At 46.5% G+C, this 22882-nt stretch overlaps 1 protein-coding gene across 3 annotated transcripts in view; it reads left to right on the top strand.

Annotated features, from left to right (window-relative positions):
• The window catches only part of LOC133155560 (aldehyde dehydrogenase, dimeric NADP-preferring-like), a 102435-nt gene that overhangs the window by 53013 nt on the left and 26540 nt on the right, over window positions 1–22882 (top strand). Inside the window, exons 6-9 of one of the 3 annotated variants that reach the window (XM_061280994.1) lie at window positions 4849–4966; window positions 5054–5195; window positions 5272–5438; window positions 22243–22342. In XM_061280994.1, coding sequence (XP_061136978.1) covers window positions 4849–4966; window positions 5054–5195; window positions 5272–5438; window positions 22243–22342 — 527 coding nt within the window. Of the gene's footprint in view, window positions 1–4848; window positions 5196–5271; window positions 5439–22242; window positions 22343–22882 lie in introns of all 3 variants that reach the window. The other 2 variants (XM_061280993.1, XM_061280995.1) reach the window with 2 other exon arrangements.

A 22882-nucleotide genomic window follows, 5' to 3' on the forward strand; every position in this document is an offset into this window, starting at 1 on the left:
CTCCATAGACTTCAACTAGTCCAAAACTCTGCTACCCCCCTCCTTACCTACACCCGGTCCCGTGAACACATCACTCCTGTTCTCCACTCTCTTCACTGGCTCCCCATGAAGGAGCGTATCATCTTCAAGATACTCCTCACCTTCAAAGCCCTTCACCACCTGGCTCCCACTTACCTATCCGACCTCCTTGTCCCCTACTGCTTCAACCGTCCCCTCCGATCCTCCAATACTTCACGTCTGACAGGCCCAAAATTCAAACTCAAATCCTTCGGTGACAGAGCCTTCTCCTGCACATCACCCCAACTCTGGAACTCTCTCCCCCAGTCTGTCTGTGACTCACCCACACTCCCCATATTTAAGTCCCGTCTAAAAACTTAAAAACCTCTTCTCCCAAGCTCATGATCTCCCCTACCCATAACTGGTTTCCTCTTCTTAAGTTTATCCGATTGTTTCCTCCCCCCCCCCCCCCTCATGTATGTCTTTGCCTTGTTCCCTGTAAGCATCTTTGGGTTCTTGAAAAGCGCAATACAAATTTAATGAATTATTATTATTATTATTATGATCCGCTGTTTAGCATGATGCCTGTTTCCAGATTCGCTGTTTAGCAAAAGCCTGTTTTTGACCTGAACTCTGTTTGACTCGACTTTCTGTCTATCTACGTCCACGAGCTTGCTATGCCCATCTGCTTTGAAGACGCATGACGTGCCCTGGCTGCCCGGCTCGTAAGCTTGTCTCTCTGGTCCCGCTCTACCAGCATTTCAGCCCTCCTTGTCTCCTTTAACCTTTCCCCAAATAAAGAGCCCGTGTTGCGTTTGGTTGTCCTGCCTCATTCGTGACAAAACAAAGTACAAATCAGGGATGCTGTTGATTCTGCTGACGTGAACGAAGTGGAAGAGTGGATACATAGCGGGAGGCTGAGATAAAGTGTGGTTAGAATTGCTCTTAGCCAGTCAGCGGCAAGAATGCAGATCAACATGTTTCCATTGGTCTCATCTCCTCTCTTTCTCCCTCTCCGCCAATAGTGTTCTAAAGTCATATGACAGCTCCTAAACAACACACTAATATTGAAGAGAGAAGACGTTTCCAATTTTTTGATAGGTGAATCGGAGAGCTGCCTGGTTCTCTCACAATTCTAATCAGCTCTCCTATCCACCCCACTTTTATTAATTTTGAGGTCCCTGATAACATCAGAGGCGGGGGCCCTAAGCAGGGTAGGGAATAAGCAAAATCAGCAACTCGGCCTCCGCCCTGTACTTTGTTTACATGTATTTCTTGCACAATCATCGCAAGTAGACATTAGCAGATAAGCTCTTTTGCACGTCATTTCATCATATCACCTAAAACCAGAAAGATCGTCTCCATTGGTTTCCTTATATCGCCGGCTAGAGATCAACTGGGCCTAAGCAGAGGCAACAAGTTTCGGCTCCTCCGCTTGTTTGTTACTCACAACACACTTTCCACAGCGATCAAAAATGTATATAATAACACATAATAAACAATAATGAAATATTATTCCGACAGGAGCCATGATACAGTGACTGTGTGGTACTTTCCACGTGATGGCTTTAAACCAGACATGGGCAAACTATGGCCCGGGGTCATTTTCCCTGCAATGACTGCGTTTCCCCAGTAGATAGAGAACTGCCTGCCCACGCATTTACTACCGGAAGCTGTGTCAGAAAGCTCGGTGAACAGTCACAAGTGCGTGTACATACTCAGTAGTACGGACACGCCGCACTCCGCGCTCTATTTCTATAAGTATCGAATTTAGGACGTGGGCTGTGACGTCACCATTCTCGTAATTCGCGCGCTGAGCTTTCAGATACAGTTTTACGCTAAAACCACCCACAAAACCTCCCCTGGAATCCTTCCATTAAAATGAGTGGCCCAAGGAAAAGAAAGGTGGACACTGAATTTCGAGTGTTTAAAAAAGAGTGGACGATTTGGCTCGACCTACGCGACGTGACTTTCAGCCACATGAACATCAACCCATCACAGATCTAGGTCCAACACCTAGCCGACAAACACCTCGGCTCTATCCTAAGAATTGCCACAACAAATTTTACTCCAGACTATGATGCACTCGCAAAAAAAGGGAGACCAACAACAATGTTCCTACTGAAAATGAAGTTGAGTTTCTCAAGTTTATTATAGTTATATACTATTTTATATTATAGTGACAGTAGTCCAGGCGCGACGTGATAAACGCATGTATAATAGTTTCCGCATCACTGGTCGAGAGGATCGGACGAATCTTAGCAATGTTACGAAGGTGAAAAAACGCAATTCTGGTTATATTCTTAACGTGCTTTTGAAAGGAGAGCGTTTGGTCAAATATTACCCCGAGATTAGTTACAGTATCGCTCTGAGTGATAGTACAGTTATCTATAGTTATAGTGGTTTCCTTAAGTAAATGTTGATAACCAGCTGGACCAATTATTAACATCTGTCTTATCTGGGTTAAGACTAAGGAAGCTGAGAGACATCCATTGCTTTATCTCCGTAAGGCACGCCTCAAGATTACAACAGTCCCACGGATCTGTCATTGATAACGGCATATATAATTGGGTGTCATCCACGTAACATTGAAAACTAATATTATATTTACGTATTATGTCCCCAAGGGGAATCATATAAATATTAAATAGAATTGGTCCGAGGACCGATCCCTGTGGGACACCACACGTAACATTATAGAGCTCAGAGGAGGTATTGCCATGGACCACTTGGTGCGTCCTGTCTGATAGATAGGAATAAAACCAGCCTAGTGCTGACCCTGAAATACCAACACAACTTTTAAGACTCTCTAATAAAATGTTGAAGTCTACAGTGTCGAAGGCAGCACTAAGATCGAGTAGTAACAATACCGATGAAGTGTTTGAATCCATAGCTATGAGAAGATCATTAGTCACTTTAGCAAGTGCTGTCTCAGTGGAATGATTAGCTCTAAAACCAGACTGAAAAGATTCATATCGATTATTGGCGACCATGTAATCAATAAGCTGCTGCGCTACTACTTTTTCAAGAAGTTTTGCTATGAATAGGAGGTTTGAAACTGGCCTATAATTACTGAGACAGTCCGGGTCAAAATTTGGTCACTTAAGTAACGGTTTAATGATAGCGGTTTTAAAGGCTGTTGGCACTATCCCAGAGGAGACAGACAGATTAATTATATTTAAGACGGACGGTCCTAAAATTTGAAATAATTCTTTAAATAGTTTGGCTGGAAGCGGGTCGAGTAAACATGTTGTTTGTTTAGCCGCACTAACCAATTGTGTAAGCCTATCAAGGGACACACTTTTCAAATTTGAGAGGGTTATTTCATGATCGTCAGCGCTGGCGGTCTCGACTGAGCGATTGGAACGGTCATCTTGATCTCATCCCTAATGGATTCAATCTTTCGAGCGAAAAATTTCATGAACTCATCAGCTGAGTGGAAGGAGCTATCGAGGGTCGGCTGGCGTAGTGATAGCTTTGCCACTGTATCAAATAGGTAGTTAAGATTGTTTTTATTGAGATTAATGACTTGCGAAAAATAACGAGTTTTTGCTAAAATAAGCCCATCTTTATATTTCAGGAGGCTGTCACGCCATGCCTGATGGAAAACCTCAAGTTTGGTTAAACGCCATTTGGGCTCATGCTTTCTACATAATTGCTTAAACGTACGTGTTTCATCTGTGAAACACGGAGTAGGCAATCTACGGCGAGTTTTCAGACGTAGCGGCGCCACAGGGTTAATGGCATTTAACAATGTCGCATTGAATTCATTTGTAAGATTATCAATACAGCCGATATATGCAGGAAATATGGCAGTTGCTGGGGACAGTAACTCTGATAGCGCAGTTGCAGTCATGGAGTTAATATTACGACTGCTATAATTCTGATTGCTCTCTTGTCTTTGACAAACAACTAAAACTTCCAATTTTATTAAGTAATGATCAGACAAAACAGTAGTGTATGGCAGGACTGTTATATTTGAGGTTGCCAGTACTTGGGATAATACCAGATCTAAGGTATTTCCATTCCTATGCGTTGCTGCCTGTACGGCTTGCGTAAAACCAAACGTATCAGTTAAAGTCTGAAACGCCGAAGTAAGTGGCTCTGACAGTAGATTTATGTGGATATTGAAATCGCCCATGATTATTGTATTATTCGCATTTGTCACTAGATCAGCCACAAATTCTGAAAATTCATCCAGGAAGCCAGATTAAGCCCCGGGTGGACGGTAAATAACAGCAAGATAAAATGACGGTAAAGCGGTGGATCGGACAGTGAGAACTTCAAATGTTTTAAATACGTTAATCGAACGAAGTGTTTCCCGTTTCCTCACCTCTGTCACCAGGTGTTTGTGAGTTAAAGCTCTGCTCTGATTTTCAGATACCCCTCACTGTGCTGCCGTTTTGATTACTATATGTATTTGGATGTATTTTTCGCCGATTCTTCAAGATGATGTATTTGGTCAGAATATTTCTTTTAATGCTATTAATAAATAAATTTGTTCTTTGAATATCCATGCTTTACTACGTACTAAAGGTCGAAACCTTGTATGCAATGACCTTTAATGTCGTTTATATTATTTCACACACACACTACATCCATCTCCTCCTGGTTCGGCCCCCTGGTCAAAATTTAGAACTCAATTCGGCCCACAAGTCAAAAGCATTGCCCATCCCTGGTTTAAACTGCACTCTGGCCTTGTACTTTGTAGAAAGAATAACCTGCACCTTTCTCATATTCTTTTAGAAAATAAGGCGCAAAATAATAATTTTACTCTGTTGTATGTTGTACTCTGTACTCTACTGTTATCAGTGCCTGATTTCATTTTTTGTTTTGTTTCTGTTTCTTTAGTCGTATAACATGGGGAAAATTTGTCAACTGTGGGCAGACGTGTATTGCTCCAGACTACATACTGTGTGAACCTTGTGTACAAGGCCGTGTGGTGGAATGCATCCGACAAACACTTTTGGTAATGCACAATGTTATAGTACGTAGGTCTCCCTTCAAGTATGACAGGATAGAATTTCAGTTGATGGACATCTTTAATTTATCACAGGAATTTTATGGTCCAGACCCCAAATCATCACCAGACTATGGTCGCATCATTAACCAAACTCACTTCAACAGAGTTGTGGGTCTGATGGAGGGGTATGCACCAGTACTTGGTGGCCAGTATGATGCCTCACAGCGCTATATTGGTAGGTGTGCTCTTCATATAAAGCACATAGCTGTGTAAGATGATAGTTTGTGTTAACGGAATGATTGCTCAAACAGCTCCGACCATATTGAAGGATGTGCCCCCTGATTCCAAGCTGATGCAGGAAGAAATATTTGGTCCTCTGTTGCCGATAGTGACTGTGAGTGGCCTAGATGAAGCCATTAATTTCATCAATAAGAGAGACAAACCTTTGGCCCTCTACATATTCTCCTCTGACAAAAAGGTGAGAAGGCTGTACTACTCTGGACTTGACATTACCTAGCCTGGCAAGCCACATCTCCATTCAAATTCACATATTTGATGTTCAGTATCCTTGCGCAATGTCAGTCTTCGGAGGCGGAAGTCCATTGTCATTCAAAATGATGCACGAGAGAGACAATAGTTTGTTAACATCAACCACCATAGCAAAAAGGGTAGGATCCAAAACTGCACAGCATGTTCAATGCATTCATTTCAAACCATCTGCCAGTCATCTCCATCTGTGATCACAAAGATAATTGGGGCGAAAAAAAACAACGAAAGAAACTTTCAGAAGAATTTAAAATGAAAAATGACTTAGATTTAGAACAAGAAATGCTTAATTTCTTCGCTCCCCTCCTTGAAGGACATTTACACCTCCCATCTCACCCGTAAGGCGACCACGATTGTGAGTGATGTGAGTCACCCCGCTCACTCGTTGTTCGAGCTTCTGCCCTCTGGGAAGAGGTACAGAAGCCTGCGCTCCCGCACCACCAGACTCTTAAACAGCTTCATACTCCAGGCTGTTAGGGTCCTGAACTCGCTTCCCCGTTCTGCGTAGCGTCCTGTACTTTTACTGTCTGTATGCACACTGGCTCTTATTTGTTGTGTTATCTGTTTATTTATTATTTATTATTACTCTTGTTATTTATTGTTTGTGCCTTCTTGTTTTTTATATTGCGTCGTTTACTTGTATGTCTATCGTGTAATATGTCTTGTCATCGTTGGATAGAGAAAACGTAATTTCGATCTCTTTGTGTGTCTCGGCATGTGAAGACGTTGACAATAAAGCTGAAATGAGACGTTTAACCAGCTGCCTTCCTCTCAAAATCCAGTAATATTCTCTTAGTTGAATCAATGTGTCTCGGACACCAGAATGCTAAAACATCTCTCTTGCGTAACTTTTACCCAGTGGGTTTCAGCTGCGATTAGCTCTTCTGCAGTTAATGCTCCCTGAACCTTCTGACTGGACCTTAGGTTGGTAACAAATCGTTTTACCCATGCAGTGATTCTTAACACAGTTTTGAGCCTGCTGTACTTCTCTAAGTTTAACAAAGTTTCAGTCTGTTCAGTGCTGGTGAGTTGGACAACAGCTTGATGCTTAGATTTCAGTTCAGTGTTCACCTCATTTACCACGTGGTCATTGTCAATGTCCTGGGCTGTGTCAGCTGCATGCAGTGAAGTGGGTCCACTCCACCACAGCTGGCTCTCAATGAGGCTCTTTGCATGCTGACCTCGTGTTGGCAAGTCAGCTGGATTCATTTTGCCAGCACAGTGGGACCACGACTCCGGGTTAGTGAGCTCTTGTATTTCAGTCACTCTGTTGGCGACAAACGGCTTCCATCGCTGAGCTGGGCTGCGGATCCAGTGAAGAGCGATCATTGAGTCAGTCTTCATGTTGAGCTGGTTCTTCTCCATGTTCAGCGGATTGAGAAGACTGTGTCCCAGTCTTGCTCCAATAAGTGCACCCATCAGCTCCAAACGAGGCAGTGTCATTTTCTTCAGTGGTGCAACTCGTGACTTAGAAGCCACAAAACTGGTAACAGTTTCTCCTTGTTTGTTTCGTCCATGTAGATATGCCACGGCACTGTAAGCCTTTTCACTTGCATCACAATAAACGTACAGCTTTACAGTGTGTGACTCTTGGTGTTTCTCAATATGGTACCACCTGGGAACAGCCAACAGGTGGAGAAGTGGTAGCTCTGAACACCACTGTTCCGATTTCTCAGTAAGATCATCCGGCAATGGTTCATCCCAACTGAGCCCTCTCTCCCACATTTCTTGAAAAAGGCACTTAACTCTGACAGTAAATGGAGTGAGAAACCCGATGGGGTCAAATATACGGGCTGATGTCTGTAGGACGCTTCTCTTTGTGTCTTGCCTGTTTTTCAAAATGTCCATTAGTCCTCTTTGATCAAAAACAAAATCATCATTCTCAGGTCTCCAAACAAGACCTAGCACTTTGAGCACATTTCCACAGGACTCTGCATCTCCAGTGAACTCTGCTCCAGTCTCCTTCCACATAGCACTCAAATCAGGTGAGTTGGTGACCCATTTGCAAAGATTCATGCCTGCCTGAGAAAGAATGTCCTTTGCTGCAGTTGTCACATATAGAGCTTCCTGTACAGTGGGTGCGCTTGAAATAAAATCATCCACATACAGACAGTCACTGATTGTTTGTACTGCTTTTGGTTGCTCTGCTTCAAACCCTTGGAGATGTTTCCTAATGGTGGCAGCAAGCAGGAATGGGCTGGGAGACACGCCAAAAACAACTCTGTTCATTCTCAGGATGCGAACTTCGTCTTTGCAGTCCTTGGTTGGAGGTCCGTGCATCCACAGGAACCTAACAGCATCCTTCTTTTCCGCAAGAGAAATCTGAAGAAAAGCCTTGGTTATGTCTGCAGTGAAGGCTATCTCATATAATCTGAACTTGATGAGCACATCCAGCAGGTTTGGGTTTAGGTTAGGCCCAGTGTGCAAACAGTCATTAAGAGAAGGGCTGTCTTTGTCATGTGAGGAAGCATCAAATACCACTCTAAGTTTTGTCGTGGACTTGTCCTCTCGCAAAACAGCGTGATGTGGCATGTAATATTTTACTGTCTCTTTGTTATCTACCTTCTCCTTGTCAACCTCTTCACAGATCCCTTGCTCTAGATAGTCTTGTATTACATTGTTGTACCTAGAATACAAGGTTGCATCCATTTTCAGTTTTCTCTTAAGACTCTCAAAGCGTCTCGTAGCTACCCTGAAGTTATCTGGAAGTCGGTCTTTGTCAGATCGCCACGGTAACTCAACCTGGTAGCGTCCATTGTAAAATGTTGTTGTCTGTTCAAAGTTTTGTCGGACATCTGTGTCCTCTGGGCTTTCTGCAGGTTTGTCTATAATGCCCAAGGACTCCACTTCCCAGAATGCATGCAACTGCGTTGAGATCTGGGTGTCTTCAGACAAACTAATGTGCATGCAAGTGGCATCTGTAACACTGGAGGTAGTCACTGGTCCCTGTAAAGCCCATCCAAAAATGCTTTCAACCGCCACCAGTCTATTTGTGACTCTTTGGACTTTACCAGTAACTGCTTGCCAGTAGTAGTCTGCTCCTATTAACACTTGCAACTCTTGGTCGTTTGCGCCCTCTAGAAGGAAGTCTGCAAGTTGCAATCCTCTTTTCTTTATTTCTTCTTGAATGGGCTCACTCGGAACCTTTATCACAGCAGTACACACCTGAGAAGTCTCTACAGCTTCAATCTCAAGTCTCCGTTCAGTGTTCCACATATTCTCTAGCTCAACCTTTACAACATTACGTTTCTCCGTTACTGGAGTAGTGGAACCGAAGACATGGAGGGTTAGTGTCTCTTGTCTTATAACTGGCAGTCCCAGAGCTCTGACGACACTTCTGTGAATGAAACTACGCTGACTGCCTCCATCTAACAGACAACGAGTTATCTTTCTCTCTTTTGGCCCTACAGTCCATGTTTTAACAGTCTGAAGCAGTACAGTGTTTTGAGTGTTTGTCTTGACCTTTACAGGACTTGCCACTGAAGACAACACAGCTTCTGTATTTTCATTACCTTTGGTAGTGTCAATATCGGTCTTGGATTCAGTCTGCTCACACACTGACAAGTGGTGTTTACGGTTGCATAGGCTACACAAAACTTTCACTCTGCAGTATTTTGCGATGTGTTTTGGGCCTAAACAGACATAACACCGTCCAAGTTTTTTCAGCTTATCCCTACGTGCACTTACAGTATATTCAGGACAGTTCTCTGGCTTGTGTTCGCTACTGTCACAATACATGCAGGTCCGGGGCACGGTGTTGGCTGTATGCAAAGCGGTTGCTGACGGAATGCTCCACTTTCTGGGTTTGTCGGCGTAGGATGACTTACCCACATGTTTGTGTTGTGGGCTAGAGTCTTTGGAGCTTTGGCCGGGTCTTGTAAGCTGAAGCGCTCGTTCTCTGCTTTGCACTTCATTTTGCAGAAACTGAATCAACTCTTGTACCTTCCAGTCGTTGGTGGAGTTTGGTTGGCGAGTGTAGGCAAGTGCAATGTCCTCTGGTACAAGCTGTAAAAGCACTGGACAAAGCAAGCAGCCGTAGGTGTCACTCTGTACTCCCAGAGACTCCAAGCTGCGTATCTGGATCTCACATTCATCATATAAATGTCTCAGAGCAGCAACATCAGAGGATTTTCTAACAGGTGTCAAGTTCAGTAATTTGGACATGTGGGCACTTATAACAATGTCCTTTCTCCCAAAACGGCTTTGGAGTAGCTCTATTGCAGCATCATAGTTAGCTTCTGTTATTGTGAGCCCTGCAATAGTTCTTGCAGCTGCTCCAGTCAGGTAGGATCTGAGATAGGTAAATGTATCTGTCTTGCCTAGTGCATCATTCTTGTGAATAGCTGTTTCATACTGTGACCAAAATTCCTGCCATTGGCTTATTTCACCATCGTACTTGTCTATCATGAGCTTCGGAAGTTTAACAGTCTGTCTGGAGTGTGACGCAAATGAGCCCGTGCTTACATCGCTAACACGCATCCTCGGGACATCTCTGATGTTCTCCTGCGACCCGATGAAGGAGGTGCCGCGGACTTTCCACGTGAGAACCCGGTCCATGTAATCCATCGTGTTTGCAATCTCAGTGTCCAGATCGTCTGTGGGCGTTTCATTTTCTATGCCCTTGTCCAAGTCCAGTAAACATTCCTCTTTCGATGATAAAACTGCCAGTAGCTCACGCAGCTTGTTAGTATCTGGTATTTCCTTTCCCATCTCCTCTTCGAGACGGGTAAACAGCTTCGTTGTAGTGGCGCGGATAGTCGCTCGCTTCCTCTTCAATCGCTCCATTCCCTCCGTCATCACGGCTACTATTCCACAGAGCCGTTAGCTGTTCACTTCGTTCGAAGCACAGGTTAATTCCTTACTTCCCGGGTTTCGGCACCAAAATGTTACGTAGTGACGGCTTCTCCAATGATGACGGAGGCTCTGATAAACTTTGTGTACGTTTTTACTGTTCTTTTATTGTATGGAACGAAAAGGAAGACACGATGTTCTTAGATAACAATAGACAAGTTGGAATGCAAAAACATTTCCGCAAAAACACCTTCGAAATAAAACACTTCCGGTGTGTCAAAATAAAAATCACATAAATTCCAATCCTGCAAATCAATAAATGTATGATGAGCAACTTAAAGTTACAACAAAAGCAGACTTTGACTTTTGACTTTGACTTGTCGTGGCTGCAGTCCCTGGACACCGCTGGTAAGGGATGAATTCAAGTTGAAGAAAGAGTCCATTCAGGCTTTTTTGACCTGTAGGACTCTGGAGATAGCTGGCCACAGCTGAACACAGGTTCGACAGTCTCTGAAGCAAAACATCGGGCGTGGGAGGAGGAACGATTTATGGACGGGTTTGAGGAAATTCTGGTCCACCCTTCGTCATCTTGGGAAGGGAAAGCAGTGCATATACTGGAGATGGGGTGCTTGACCTCAGCTCAGGACCTTGTGAGTCGGTAGGGAGAATACATTAAAGACCTCAATTTCAGCGACACACTTTGCAGTGACGAAGCAGTGCCTGGAGACTCTGAGGTGGGCGTTCCCATCTTTGGGGTTGAAGTCATTCTGTCGGGCTTCGGAGGGAGTTGGAAATGGAGGAGGGCGACCATGTGCAGCTTGGACCAGGGTTTATTGGAAGAACTCAAAATACATACTTGGTACACTAACCTAACTCACTGACAAATCAAGACTGACTGAAAAAGACGTGAAACAAAAATACATCATGACATTAACACAACAATGACTAGACTGACTGACCAGGACGTAAGACAAGAAAACAACAGGACCTGACGACAACAACACACGCAATGATCCGACGGTGAGCGAGGGCCAGACAGGACTTAAATACAAAACACGAAACACGAGGCAGGTGAACGCGGTTACATTGATTGAGGTGACACAGGAAGGGAGGGGCGACGCGAACAGAAACCATGGCAACCTAGCAAAACTGGGGACGAGACATGACAGAAGCACACTGACATGATCCACGGACATGAGCACACAGACAGACGTACAAAACAATGACAACATGGACGTGACCGGGGACGAATCATGACACCATCGCATCCCATTGGAAGGCGGGATGTAAACCGCGACTATCAGAATCGCGGTAAATTCCCTTGGCAGGTAAAAAGGACGGCACATAATGATCACGAACTCCGCCAGTGGCGAGCAGTGCTTGCATACCACTACAGAGTCCCGGCACCATTTGTCACGGATGTAGACGCATATTCCACCTCCACGAGATTTCCCCCCTTGTACAACGGCCCGGTCTGCCTGATAGCACGCTAGTCGCTCCAGATGTACGGCAGAGTCCGGAATGTTGACAGTCAACCAAGTCTCAGTGAACACGAGCACACAGCAGGTACCTCCTCCACGTCTTGACGATGCTGGAGCACACCGGCGGGGGGGAAGCGCACCAGTCCAAATGACCGCAATGGTCTATGACAAAGTCTGTACTGGCAGGAAAGTCTGAACCACGCTCGGCGGCACATGGAGTCCAAACCGCGCTTCGCGGCACATGGGTGATCAGAAGCGCGATCGGCGGCAACTCGGGAACGTAACCGCAATCGGCGGCAACTCGGGAATGAAACCGCAATTGGCGGCAATTCGGGAACATAACAGCAATCGGCGGCAACTGGGGAGCATAATCCCAATCGGCGGCAACTCGGGAACATAACCGCAATCGGCGGCAACTCGGGAACATAACCGCAATCGGCGGCAACTCGGGGGACAGAACCGCAATCGGCGACATACCAAAAGTCAGAGCCGCATTCGGCAGCATTTGGAAGTCCGGACCGCGATCAGCGGCATTCGGAAGGCAGACCTGTGCGCAGCGGTAAGAGCCACAACGCGCCGCAGCAGGGACGATCGCGGCTAGTTTAAAGTACTAAATAATTAAATTTTGCAGAATTTTGCGAGAATTCCAAAAGTGAAAATCAAGTCAAGTCAAGTCAAGTTTATTTGTATAGCCCTAAATCACAAGCAGTCTCAAAGGGCTTCACATAGACAGAAATTGACAATTATTCTCAAAGCATCCCCTGATCTTAAGCTCCCAAAAGGGCAAGGAAAAACTTAAAAACCCCTAGCAGGGGGAAAATGAGAAACCTTGAGAAGGGACCACAGATGGAAGGATCCCCCTTTCAGGATCACCAGGTTGAAATGGATGCAGAGAGGGCACAAATGATACAACATGAAAATCAATTAAATAAAAAGTGGATGTCCATGTCACAGCAGAGGGCTGCCGAAAGGAGCCCTCAATTGTCCTGGCAGTGCTCTTCGAGGAGGTTGAGCTGCAGTTCCCCTATCCTGAATTGGCCACGAGAATCCAGATAGCCGCTGTCAGCATGGGTACCACCTAACCACCTCCCCGGCCGGGGAGGGGGAAGGGAGGGGGTGTAGAGGGAGAGAAAACAAACTCCAGCCGAATCGGCCACTACAGGTTAGTTAAAGGCCATGTCATAGAAATGTGTCTTTAAACGTGTCTTAAATGTTTCTACTGAGGTAGCAGTCCTAATATCCATTGGTAGGGCATTCCAAAGCTCTGGAGCCCGAATAGAAAATGCTCTAGAGCCTGCAGACATTTTCTTAGCCCTCGGTGTCGCTAAAAGGGTAGCGTTTTGCGAACGAAGGTTACGAGACGGAACATAAGGAACAACTAGGTCGACGAGATATGAAGGCGCTAAGCCATGCAGCGATTTATAGGTTAATAGAAGAACCTTGAAGTCACATCTTAAATGGACCGGAAGCCAATGTAAGTTGGCTAGTATTGGGGTAATGTGATCAAATTTTCTTGTCCGAGAGAGCAGCCTTGCAGCGGCATTTTGTACTAACTGTAGACTTTTGATGCGGGACTTAGGAAGACCCGAAAATAGTACATTACAGTAGTCCAGGCGCGACGTGACGAACGCATGTATAATAGTTTCCGCATCACCGGTCGAGAGGATCGGACGAATCTTTGCAATATTACGAAGGTGAAAAAACGCAATTCTGGTTATATTCTTAATGTGCTTTTGAAAGGAGAGAGTTTGGTCAAATATTACCCCGAGATTAGTTACAGTATCGCTTTGAGTGATAGTACGGTTATCTATAGTTATAGCGGTTTCCTTGAATAAGTGTTGATAACGAGCTGGACCAATTATCAACATCTCAGTTTTATCTGGGTTAAGACGAAGGAAGTTGAGAGACATCCATTGCTTGATCTCCGCAAGGCACTTCTCAAGATTACAACAATCCCGCGGATCTGTCATCGATAACGGCATATATAATTGGGTGTCATCCGCATAGCATTGAAAACTAATATTATATTTACGTATTATGTCCCCAAGCGGAATCATATAAATATTAAAAAGAATTGGTCCGAGAACCGATCCCTGTGGGACACCACATGTAACATTATAGAGCTCCGAGGACGCATTGCCATGGACCACTCGGTGCGTCCTGTTTGATAGATAGGAATGGAACCAGCCTAGTGCTGACCCTGAAATACCAACACAACTTTTAAGACGCCCTAATAAAATATCGAAGTCTACAGTGTCGAAGGCAGCACTAAGATCGAGTAGTAACAGTACAGACGAAATGTTTGAATCCATAGCTACGAGGAGATCATTAGTCACTTTCGCAAGTGCTGTCTCAGTGGAATGATTAGCTCTAAAACCAGACTGAAAAGTGTCGTATCGATTATTGGCGACCATGTAATCAATAAGCTGCTGCGCTACTACTTTTTCAAGAAGTTTTGCTATGAATGGGAGGTTTGAAACTGGCCTATAATTACTGAGACAGTCCGGGTCAAGATTTGGTCGCTTAAGTAACGGTTTAATGATAGCGGTTTTAAAGGCTGTTGGCACTATCCCAGAGGAGACAGACAGATTGATTATATTTAAGACGGACGGTCCTAAAATTTGAAATAATTCTTTAAGTAGTTTGGCTGGAAGAGGGTCGAGTAAACATGTTGTTTGTTTAGCCGCACTAACAATTTGTGTAAGCCTTTCAAGAGACACGCTTTTAAAAGTTGAGAGGGTTGTTGCATGATCATCAGCGTTGGTAAACGGCATGCTCGACCGAGCGATTGGAATGCTATTCTTGATCTCATCCCTAATGGATTCAATCTTTTGAGCAAAAAATTTCATGAACTCGTCAGCTGAGCGGAAGGAACTATCGGAGGTCGGCTGGCGCAGAGTCAGCTTTGCCACTGTATCAAATAGGTGTTTCGGATTGTTTTTATTGAGATTAATAACTTGCGAAAAATATCGAGTTTTTGCTAAGATAAGCGCATCTTTATATTTCAGGAGGCTATCCTGCCATGCCTGATGGAAAACCTCAAGTTTGGTTAGACGCCATCTGCGCTCATGCTTTCTACATAATTGCTTAAGCGTACGCGTTTCATCTGTGAACCATGGAGTAGGCACTCTACGGCGAAAAAATGTTTTTTTTTTTTAATCGTGGGAGGCTATGGAATAAGTATGCATTGGATTAACAGTTTGAAGTTGGAATGGCTTGAATCGGTTGAAAAATGTAGAAATTATAAGGGGAAAAGGACATGTTGCAATATTATGTGCAAATTTTGTGAAATTGTGAAATTTGTTAAAAGTGGCAATCTTGGGAATGTTGAAAATCCTCCCCAATGTGATTTGAATGAGTTCAATGATGTGAATTTCAAACGGGAATGATGTAAATGTGAAATATTGAATGTGCCATTAAGAATGAATGGGGAAATTTGGCTGAAAATTTGTGAATTTTGCGAAAAGGCCTCGCCTTCACACTAATAATGAAGTGAATGGTGTAGAATAACATACGTGTGAAGGCCTTTGCTGGAGAAATTGTGTGAAGGCGAAGAAGCTGAATAAATACTCGTGGAGTGCTTGTGGAAAACAGTAAGTGCAAAAAACGATAAACGCGAAAAAAAGTGAGTGCGAAAAACGGTAAGAGCAAAAAACGGTAAGCGTGAAAAATGGTAAGCGCGAAAAATGGTAGGTGCAAAAAGCAGTGAGCAATAAAATGGTAACCGTGAAAAGCGGTAAGCATGAAAAATGGTAGGCGCAAAAAACTATAAGCGAGAAAACGATGAGCGCGAGAAATGAGCCAACCTGTCTCGGTGCAGGGCAACCCTTCTGCCCCTAGGGGGAACCGCCACTCGATAGACCACCTCCCCCACCCGCTCAAGCACCCTGCATGGGTCATCCCAATGGCTGTCCAACTTGGGGCAGCGTCCCTTCGTCTAGCTCAGGGGTAGCCAACCCGCGGCTTCGCTTCGGAGGGGGGGGGTGGTAATGGGACGTCAAACGCTGCGTGTTCGCTTCGCTTCGGGGGGTGTTAATGGGACGTCAAACGCTGCGTGTTCGCTTCGCTTCGGGGGGTGGCGGTGGTAATGGGACGTCAAACGCTGCGTGTTCGCTTCGCTTCGGGGGGGGGCTCTTTGCGGTACATAGTAAAAAAATGTGGCTCTTAGTCTCTGACTGGTTGGCCACCCCTGGTCTAGCTCATCGATCTGGAAGTTCCGCACCTTGCTCCGCACGTCGTAGTTCCACTTCTGGCGCACACCGGCTTTCTCCAGCTGATCCTGGGCAAATGCATGCGCCGGCTCCAGTCAATCCTTCAGTTTCCGGGCATACTCCAGCCCCGGTTGGTCCTCACAGTCACCAGGTGGCCTCCCGAACGCCAATTCCGCCGGCATCCTGATTTCCCGGCCCAGCATTAGCAGAGCAGGAGTGCAGCTCGTGGAACTTTGAACGGCCGAACGATAAGCCATCAGCACCAGCGGAATGTGTCGGTCCCAGTCACGTTGGTGATTGGAGGTGAGGATGGCAAGCTGTTGCTGCATGGTGCGGTTAAACCGTTCCACAAGACCATCACTCTGCGGATGCAAAGGGGTGGTGCGTGTCTTCTGCATGTCCAGGCGCTCACAAAGCGCAGCGAAAACATCGGAGTCAAAATTTCGGCCTTGGTCGCTGTGGAGAATGTCAGCAGTTCCAAACCGTCAGAACATGCCCTCCAGCAGCGCATCAGCCACCGTCTCCGCCTCCTGATCTGGAAGTGCGTACACCTCTGGCTACTTGGTGACATAATCCATCGCACACAGCACATAGCGGTTCCCTCTGTCCGTCACGGGAAAGGGACCCATGATGTCCACAGCAACCCTTTCCATGGGCGCCCCAACCTTCTGTTGCTGAAGCGGTGCGTGCGACTGGTCCTGAGGCCTTGTAGGCTGCACACTCATCACAACGCCGGCAGAAGTCCTCCACGTCTTGACGATGCTGACCCCAGTAGAACCCTTGCTGCAGCCGTCGGAGAGTCTTCGCGCTGCCAAAGTGTCCCAAACCGGTGACCCCGTGGCAGGACCTCAGCACCACTTCTCGGAGAGCTCCGAGCACCACCACCTGCCACCTCTCTTCCGGCCAGCCACCGGTGGCTGGTTCCTTCCACGCATGCTGAAGCACGGCATCCTTCGGTGCAGCACCGAGAACTTGCTCCACAGGTCCTTGGTAGCAACGGAGAGTCCCATCACATCCTGGGTGGCTTCCTGACACTCTGGACCCACTGGCGCACTGGGTTGAGATCATGGTCCCCCTCCTGCTTGACAGCCCACTCCGCAGCATCCACAGCTTCCAAGGTGCAGCACGATGGTCCAGCAGCAGCGCCCTCGGAACACAGCTCCAACTCCTTGACATCCCGCAGTAGGTGCAGGCGTCAACAGTACACGGTTATCGGGAAAGGGCATCGGCATTGGCGTGCCGGCCCCGGCCCGATGCACCACAGTGAAGTGGAATGCCTGCAGCTCCTACGGTACGCCACACAGGTAATATTTGAAGTGACGCGCTGCCAAAACAACTGCCAGCAGTTCACATCTGGTGAGACAGTAGCGGCGTTCACTCCTACTAAAGGTCGGCCACCACTCTCTCACCATCTGGCGCCACCTGCGACAACACTCCCCCCATGCCGACATTACTAGCATCCATGTCCAGCACAAAAGACAGCGCTGGATCCGGTGGGGCGAGAACAGAAGCGCTGATGAGCGTCCTATTTAGGCAGGAAAACACCTCCTGACAGTCCGGAGTCCACGTGAAGGATTGGTCACCTCGAAGGAGAAGGAACAAGGGTGCCCCGATGCAAGAAAATCCTTTCACGAACCGTCTGTAGTAGGAGGCCAGCCCCAAGAAGCTTTTAAACTGCTTCTGGTCTCTCTGTACTAGCCAGTCTTTGATTCCACTGACCTTCTCCTCCGACGTGCTGATGCCTTCGCCGTTCACACAGTGGCCCAGGAACTCCCCCTCTTGCCGCATAAAGGGGCACTTTTCTGGATGCAGCTTCAGTCCAGCTGCCGCAATTCTCCCAAGCACCAGCCTCAGAGAATCCAGTTCAGCCTGGAAGGACCCACCATGGACGGGGACATAATCCAAATACACCAAGCACTTCTGCCTTGGAATGTTCGAGAGCACGGTGTCCATCAATCGCTCAAATGTCCCTGGTGCATTGCATAGTCCAAAACTCATGACCTTAAGCTGTCAATGCCCACAGGTAGTACAGAATGCCGTTTTAGGTCTGGACTCAGCGGTGAGAGGGACCTGCCAGTAGCCACTGCGCAAGTTGAGCGATGAGAACCAGGCAGACCCTGAGACCAAATCCAATGTCTCATCTATCCGCGGAAGCGGGTAGCAGTCCTTCCTTGTCACTTTATTAAGTGGCCTGTAGTCCACACAGAAATGCGGTCTGGCACTCTTCTTTCTGGGAACCATAACCACGCCAGACGCCCACGGACTGTCGGATGGCTCTATAATCGTTTCCTCGAGCATGGCCCAGACCTTCTGATCTGCAGCCTCCTGTTGGACAAGAGGCAAGCGTCGGGGCCGCACCTTGACCGGTTGCGCCTCCCCGATGTCGATGTGGCGCGCCACCAAGTAAGTGAGAGCCACCTCATTCTCACTAAGGGCAAATACGTATGTACTCGAAGTCCCACAGAACCTGCCACAACTGCTCCCGCTGCTCGACATTCAGCCCATCGCAGTTCTTCTCCCAGATGAAATGGACCCCTTCCCGTTTCCCTGCTGGTTTGTCATCTTCGGGCGGCAACGCAGCAGATGGCCAGACTGCCCGCAACCCCAGCAGACTGGGGGGCGTGCACGCCGACTGCTTCCTTTCTCATGCTGTGCTGTTTATCACACACACCTTCTGACAACGACGTTACCGAAACGGAGCAGATTGTAGCGCCCCCTTCACTGCAATCTACCTTTCCATGGTGAGGGCCAGCGCCTCTCCCAGCACTGTCGGATGGGCTAGCTGGACGTGCAGGCGCAGCTCATCCGGTCTGAGAGCTTGGATAAACTGATCACGTACCAGTTAATTTTGGACTCCAACCGGCATGCCAGCATACCTGCGCTGACCCAGGCTCTCGATCTCATGGGCGAGGCAATGGAGAGGCTCATCCAGGCGCCGAACACGCTGCTTCAACTCACAGCGCAGAGAGTCTTTTAAATTGAACTCCCCGAAGCGCCTCTGCAACGCTCTCACTAGCGTGTTGTAATCGAGTCTCTCCTCGGGACTCAGCAGCAGCAGACAGGACGTAGGGTTGGAATTGGGGGGGTTAGATCACCAAATAATTCCCGAGCGCGGCACCGCTGCTGCTCACTGCTCCCCTCTCCCCCAGGGGATGGATTAAAATCACACGGGGATGGGTTAAATGCAGAGGACAAATTTCACCACACCCAGATGTGTGTGTGACGATCATCGGGACTTAAAAAAAAAAAAACTACAAGAACAAATAACATTAGACATAACAGTATAACTACTCCGAGTAGTAGTCTGGATGAGAATTGTTATACAAATAATGTTGCAATGTCATCTAATGTGAATATGGAAATTATTGTTATATAACTATACTCTTGTGGAATGTTGCGCTTTTTGCATCTTTTCATATTTGCAAATTAAAATATTTAACTATAAAAACAACAACAGAATAAACAATCTTCATTAATAATGGTAAAACTTACACTAGAATAGCTTCAAAAGACAAATGGCACACATTAAAACAAAAAACAAACAAACAAACAAAACAAACATTCTCTGCCAATCCAGAATTGTTTTTATAAGAGAGTCAATGTGGAACGGTTTATTATAGTGATGTGCATTACAGTTCTTTTAAGTTAACTGAATCTTTAAAATCAGTTCACTCAAAAGATTCGTTCAAAATCATTGGAATAGCTTCAAAAGACAAATGGCACGCATTAAAACAAACAATTGCGTCACTGACTCGTAAAGTCCCTCCTCCATCTAACGCTCGGTGCTGGTCGTTCACGAAGATTCACGAGTGAGTGACAGACAGCATTGCTGCTATCCCAGCCGACACACGTTATGCCGCGTATTGATGTTTTATTTTGTACTTGTTGGCTTGTAATTGATGGTGTTATTATACCGAATGTGTTGAAACGTGATGCCAACATTTGTTATTTGTGGGAGGGGGGGACACCAACATATATAACCCAACGTAAAACATACATATTGTCATATAAAGCAGTTAACCAAATTTTCATGCACAAAAATAAAAACAAGGAATAAAACACTCAAACGTTTTTAAAAAAATGTTTATTAAAATTATAATAATAAAAAAATAACAATATTTAATGATAACAATATTTAAGCGTATATATGCATACACGTTATTTAGTATTATTATTATACGTTATTAAGTATTATAAAATGAAGATTACCCAAAGAGAAGGATAATCTTCCCGCTCTTGCCTACCATGCCTACTATGACAGAACCCCCCCCCCCCCCACAAGGGACGGCTCCCGATGTCCCAAAAACCCAACCCCCCACGGCGGCACACGGAGGGGCGGGGGGGAAACACACCAGTCCAGACGACCCTACTGGTTTTAGAAACAACTTGAACGGTGCACGGCAGCGACTGGGGAAACAACCGCACTCGGCGGTGACTTGGGGGACAGGACTGCACTCAGCGGAGGTTAGGGGCCCAGGGCCACACTCGCGGCACACACTGGGGGCCTGACGCGCAATCGGCAGCAACTTTGGGGGACATGAACTGCACTCAGGCGGCAACTCTCACAACCCTGAACCGCACTCGGGCGGCAACTCACACAAACCTGAACCGCACTCAGGCGGCAACTCACACACACCGCACTCGGGGGGCAACTTGGGGGACATTAACCGCACTCAGGCAGCGACTTAGGGGACATGAAGCCCTCTCGGCGGAAACTCGGGGAACGGAACCGTGCTCGGCGGAAACTTGAGAAGTCAGAGCCGCAATCGGCGGCAGTTTGAAGTCCGGACCGCAATCACCGGCAATTGGAAGGCGGAGCTGTGCGCAGCGGCAAGACCCACCACGCGCTGCAGCAGTGGGGGTGGGGCCATGGACGATCGCGGTTCCGGCGCAGCTGGCTTGAATCTGGCGACGCCCGCGGGTCCTGCAACGCCGAGGTGGAGCCCGATGGCGACCACGAGTCTGATCTCGGCGGGAGGCACTCCGATGGCGGCCGCGGGTCCGGCGTTGCGGCAGCAAAGTCCGATGAATCTCGCAGCTGATGGCGCCGAGAGGACTCCGATGACGGCCGCGGGTCCGGCGTCACGGCAGCGAAGTCCGATGGCGACCGCGGAGCCGGTCGCGCTGGAACCTGCCCGGACGATGGACGTGGATCGGGCGTCGCAGTGGGAGCTGATGGTGGAGGGAGGTCCAAGCGCTGGTCGCTGTAGTGGTCGGATCATTCTGTCGGGCTTCGGAGGGAGTTGGAAATGGAGGAGGGCGACCATGTGCAGCTTGGACCAGGGTTTATTGGAAGAACTCAAAATACATACTTGGTACACTAACCTAACTCACTGACAAAACAAGACTGACTGAAAAAGACGTGAAACAAAAATACATCATGACATTAACACAACAATGACTAGACTGACTGACCAGGACGTAAGACAAGAAAACAACAGGACCTGACGACAACAACACACGCAATGATCCGACGGTGAGCGAGGGCCAGACAGGATTTAAATACAAAACACGAAACACGAGGCAGGTGAACGCGGTTACATTGATTGAGGTGACACAGGAAGGGAGGGGCGACGCGAACAGAAACCATGGCAACCTAGACACATAGCAAAACTGGGGACGAGACATGACAGAAGCACACTGACATGATCCACGGACATGAGCACACAGATAGACGTACAAAACAATGACAACATGGACGTGACCGGGGACGAATCATGACACCATCGCATCCCATTGGATAACAATACGTAAGCGTATATATGCATACACGTTATTTAAAAACTACTGTAAGTATTATAAAATAAAGAATACCCAAAGAGAAGCAAAATGTTCCCGCGGTTGCCTACCAGCGTATCCCTTCATGCAATTAAATCAGCTTGGAGAAAACGAGCACAAAATAAGAGATTATTTCAGTGAGTGGGTCCTTCTTTCCTTGGCAAATCGTAAATCTACATTCTGGCTTACATACTTCACGTTCATTCAATGAATTGTTCACGCCAAGAGTCACAACACGTTCACTGACTGATCCGTTGGCAGTTCATTCACTGATCCGTTCTTGAGATGAATGAGATGGGGAAATCACTCACTCACTGACTCGTTCCTCACTGATCCGTTCTCGCGATGAACGGGAAGGCAAATCACTCTCACTGACCCATCGTCGCCATGAACGGGAAATGCAGTCACTTCAAGAAGTGATTTGTTCACTGTTTTTCTTTCATTTTTAATGTCTGATATCTTTGTTTTATTTAAGGTCACTAAAAAGATGATTAAAGAGACGACAAGTGGAGGAGTGACCGTTAATGATGTTATGATGCACTACACACTAATTTCACTCCCATTTGGTGGTATAGGTAAGATGGCTTAACATTTTTATGCATGGACAGCACGCACGCACGCGCGCGCGCGCGCACACACACACACACACACACACACACACACACACACACACACACACAAAGTTGAATACACGAAGATTTGAAATCCACCTTCTCATTCATGAAGTGTACTTGAAAAATGAAATTTAAAACAAAATTAGTCAAGCATATCACCAAACTAATTAGGGCAAGTGCATTATTCAAAAAAGCAATACACAAATACTTACAATATGAAGCTGACTCAATACAGCAATCCAAAATCCATGGATCTCCTGCATTAGTTGTACCTCTGCTTCTCACAGCCTGTTGCCACTCCAAATTAAGACAATGTTAAGTAGTCACTGTCGAGCTTGGATAGCAAAGTAAATGTATTGTTACTTCAAACTAACTCAAAATACAACAATAAATGTGTAAAATGTTGGCAACAAAAGTGAGCACACTTTTTGAGTAAATGTATCGTTACTTCAAAGTTACTCAAAATAGAACAATGAATGTGTAAAATGCTGGGAACAAAAG

This window comes from Syngnathus typhle, linkage group LG6, assembly GCF_033458585.1.
Source record: "Syngnathus typhle isolate RoL2023-S1 ecotype Sweden linkage group LG6, RoL_Styp_1.0, whole genome shotgun sequence".
Taxonomy (NCBI): Eukaryota; Metazoa; Chordata; class Actinopteri; order Syngnathiformes; family Syngnathidae; genus Syngnathus; species Syngnathus typhle.